This window comes from Mesoplodon densirostris, chromosome X (assembly GCF_025265405.1).
Source record: "Mesoplodon densirostris isolate mMesDen1 chromosome X, mMesDen1 primary haplotype, whole genome shotgun sequence".
Lineage (NCBI taxonomy): Eukaryota > Metazoa > Chordata > Mammalia > Artiodactyla > Ziphiidae > Mesoplodon > Mesoplodon densirostris.
Window position 1 is genome coordinate 15,883,830 of NC_082681.1, and position 2,510 is coordinate 15,886,339.

The 2,510-nt window shown below is 44.1% G+C and overlaps 1 protein-coding gene across 1 annotated transcript; it reads left to right on the forward strand.

Moving 5' to 3' along the window:
• The first annotated feature begins 396 nt into the window (after positions 1 to 396).
• LOC132482543 (small ribosomal subunit protein eS27-like) lies at positions 397 to 651 on the forward strand. Its single transcript, XM_060087860.1, has one exon. The coding sequence runs from the start codon at positions 397 to 399 to the stop codon at positions 649 to 651; it is 255 nt and encodes an 84-aa protein (XP_059943843.1).
• Positions 652 to 2,510: the final 1,859 nt, after the last annotated feature.

The following is a 2,510-nucleotide window of genomic DNA, read 5'->3' on the forward strand; positions in this document are numbered from 1 at the left end:
AGGTACAAGAGACAATCAAACCGAGTCCCCTGGTGCTGCACTACGTTGGCAAGGATGCCTTTTATGTCAAAAAGGGGAGAGCCTACCACATCTGGGTTACATGACAGGAAGCCAAATTTATTCAGCTTTTGTTATCTGGAGTTAACCTTCTGTCAAAAATATTACCACATATAAAATAGACTTCTTTTTTCTGTTTTTATAAGATTCTGCTTAAGAAAAATCTGAGGTATCAAATTTCATTTTCCAGCAGCGTCAGTTTACTGCAAGATAAGATGTAAATCAAATAAATATTTCTTTGTCCCTATCCCTCTCATCCCTCCTCCCATCTGGACACAAGGCATATACTTAGAATATCAGCGAGAGAGATGGGTGGGCGGGGCTTGCGAAAGAATCAACATGCCTTTAGCTAGAGACGTACTACATTCATCGTTGGAAGAGGAAGAGAAAAAACATAAAAAGAAATGGCTCGTTCAAAGTCCAGATTCTTATTTTATGGATGGAAAATATCCAGGTTGCTGCAGGATTGCCAGGGTTTGTAGCCATTCCCACATGGTGGTGCTTTGTGTAGGTTGTTCAATAGAGTTGTGCCAGCTGATGGGAAGAAAGGCCAGGCTCACAGAAGGGTGTTCATGCAGAAGAAAGCAACACTAATGATCCCCAGAACTTCCTGAATTTGGGTGATATCGCAGAAAGCCTTATTGGTTGTGTAATTCTAGTTAACCTATCAAGATAAGGTAATGATGTTTACTTCTGTAAGGTATACAAAAGTGATCTCCTCTTTTGGTGTCAGCTTGTCAATACTTTTTGATTATGGGCAAAAGCCAAGAACATAAATTTTCAGAGTCTGGAGAACATGTCACTTTTCTTCCTGATAAGTAAGCTAGTCTGCTGCTGCTTCACCTTTCTCCTGATTTAAGAACAAGTTTCCAAACACCAGGGGCACAAGTCACAGTGGTGGCTGGAGTGTGGCTGACTTTATCATGAGAAAATTTCAATCAAACCAGTTCCTCTCATTTTATTTCACAATTTCCCGGGGTCCCAGGAATTCCCCAGTCCTCTAATTCTGGCAGGAGGAGCAGAAGGTATTTTTCAGTCTCCGTTTTGCCATTTATTCACCTAATGTGCTTGGGTGCATCCTTAGCCCCATCCTCTTCACTGGGCACGTGCCGCTGCTCACAGAGTGCAGGGCTCCCAGATTCCATCCGAGTCTGTACAAAGGGAGGGTCACATGAAAAAGAAGGGAGAGGTTCAGTTAGTCTCTTTGGGCTGGGTTATGTCTTTCTTGCAAAGGATTGCCAGGGAGGGGAAGGCACTAGGGAGGGACTTTGCCACTTCAGGCGAAAGCAAAATAGAGCAATTTCACTTCCATTTCCTGGGAGCATGGCATGATCCCAAGCCCCTTACATCCTGTCATTTAATCCTCACTACAACTCTGTGAGGCAGATAGTATTATTTCAGATAAGAAACTGGGTTAGACACAGAGAGATTAAGAACTGGTATGAAATTCCATAGTTAGTAAGTAGTAAATCCAGGGTTTGAACCCAAGTCTGTCTGATTCCAGGGTCCATTCCCATAACTCATGTGACGCTGAGTTGTTACAGTAATTCGATGTTCAAGGGAGCAAACGGTAGTACATTTCACAGTGGGAAAATATGCAGCCGTTACAAAAATGATAAAAATATGGAAAGGTATCCAATATATATATTTAAAATTTATATATTAAAAATGCCCAACAATCACCTACTGCATGTCAGCCACAGTTCTAGGTGCCAGGGAATACAAATACCCTGCCCTCACGGAGCTTGTCACTGGAAGGTTCGGCTTGGGCAATAAACTAGCACCAACGCTGTCATTACTGCTTGCAGTAAGTGCAGTGAACAAAATGAAATGGAGCTCTGGGATTGGAGGGGGTGTTTCAGCTTGGGTGGAGCGGGAAGGCCTCTCCAAGGAGGTGAGATCTAAGTGACGAGAAGAAGGCAGTCATTGTGCATTTCAGGGGGTGGGGGGACGGCAAGTACAAGCGCACCGAGAAGGGGAGAGCACGTATATTGCTGGGACAGAAAGAAGGGAACTGGGGCTCAGGTGTTGTGGGCAGACTGGGGGCAGCAGTGGGGGAGTGGTAGGAGATTTGAGGGGCCAGATCATGCAGGACCCAGCAGGCCACATTAAGGAGTTTGGATTTTATTTCTAGCGCTGTGGAAAACCAGTGCTGTGTTGTAAGTAGGGAAGGAATATGATCTGGCTGCTTGGTAAGGATTGAAATGTGACAGTGCAAGAAGGGCAACAAAGAGAAGCATTAAAGGCTATAGTAGGTGATGGCCAAAGGAGGTCGGTGAATATTCTTCTCTGAAAGCAATTATAGAACGGGACCAAACTGACAAGACACCCGTCTCTGGACCATGGAAATCGACAAAGGGCATATAATAAGCTGAGAATTGTTTCTTTAAGAAAAACTACTGAACGTCAGGTGAGAACAGTAGGAATTTGACGCTTTTTAGTCTGGGCTACTC

Coding starts and splice junctions, on each gene's coding strand:
- LOC132482543 (XM_060087860.1), top strand. CDS start 397: ATGCCTTTAGCTAGAGACGTACTACATTCATCGTTGGAAGAGGAAGAG.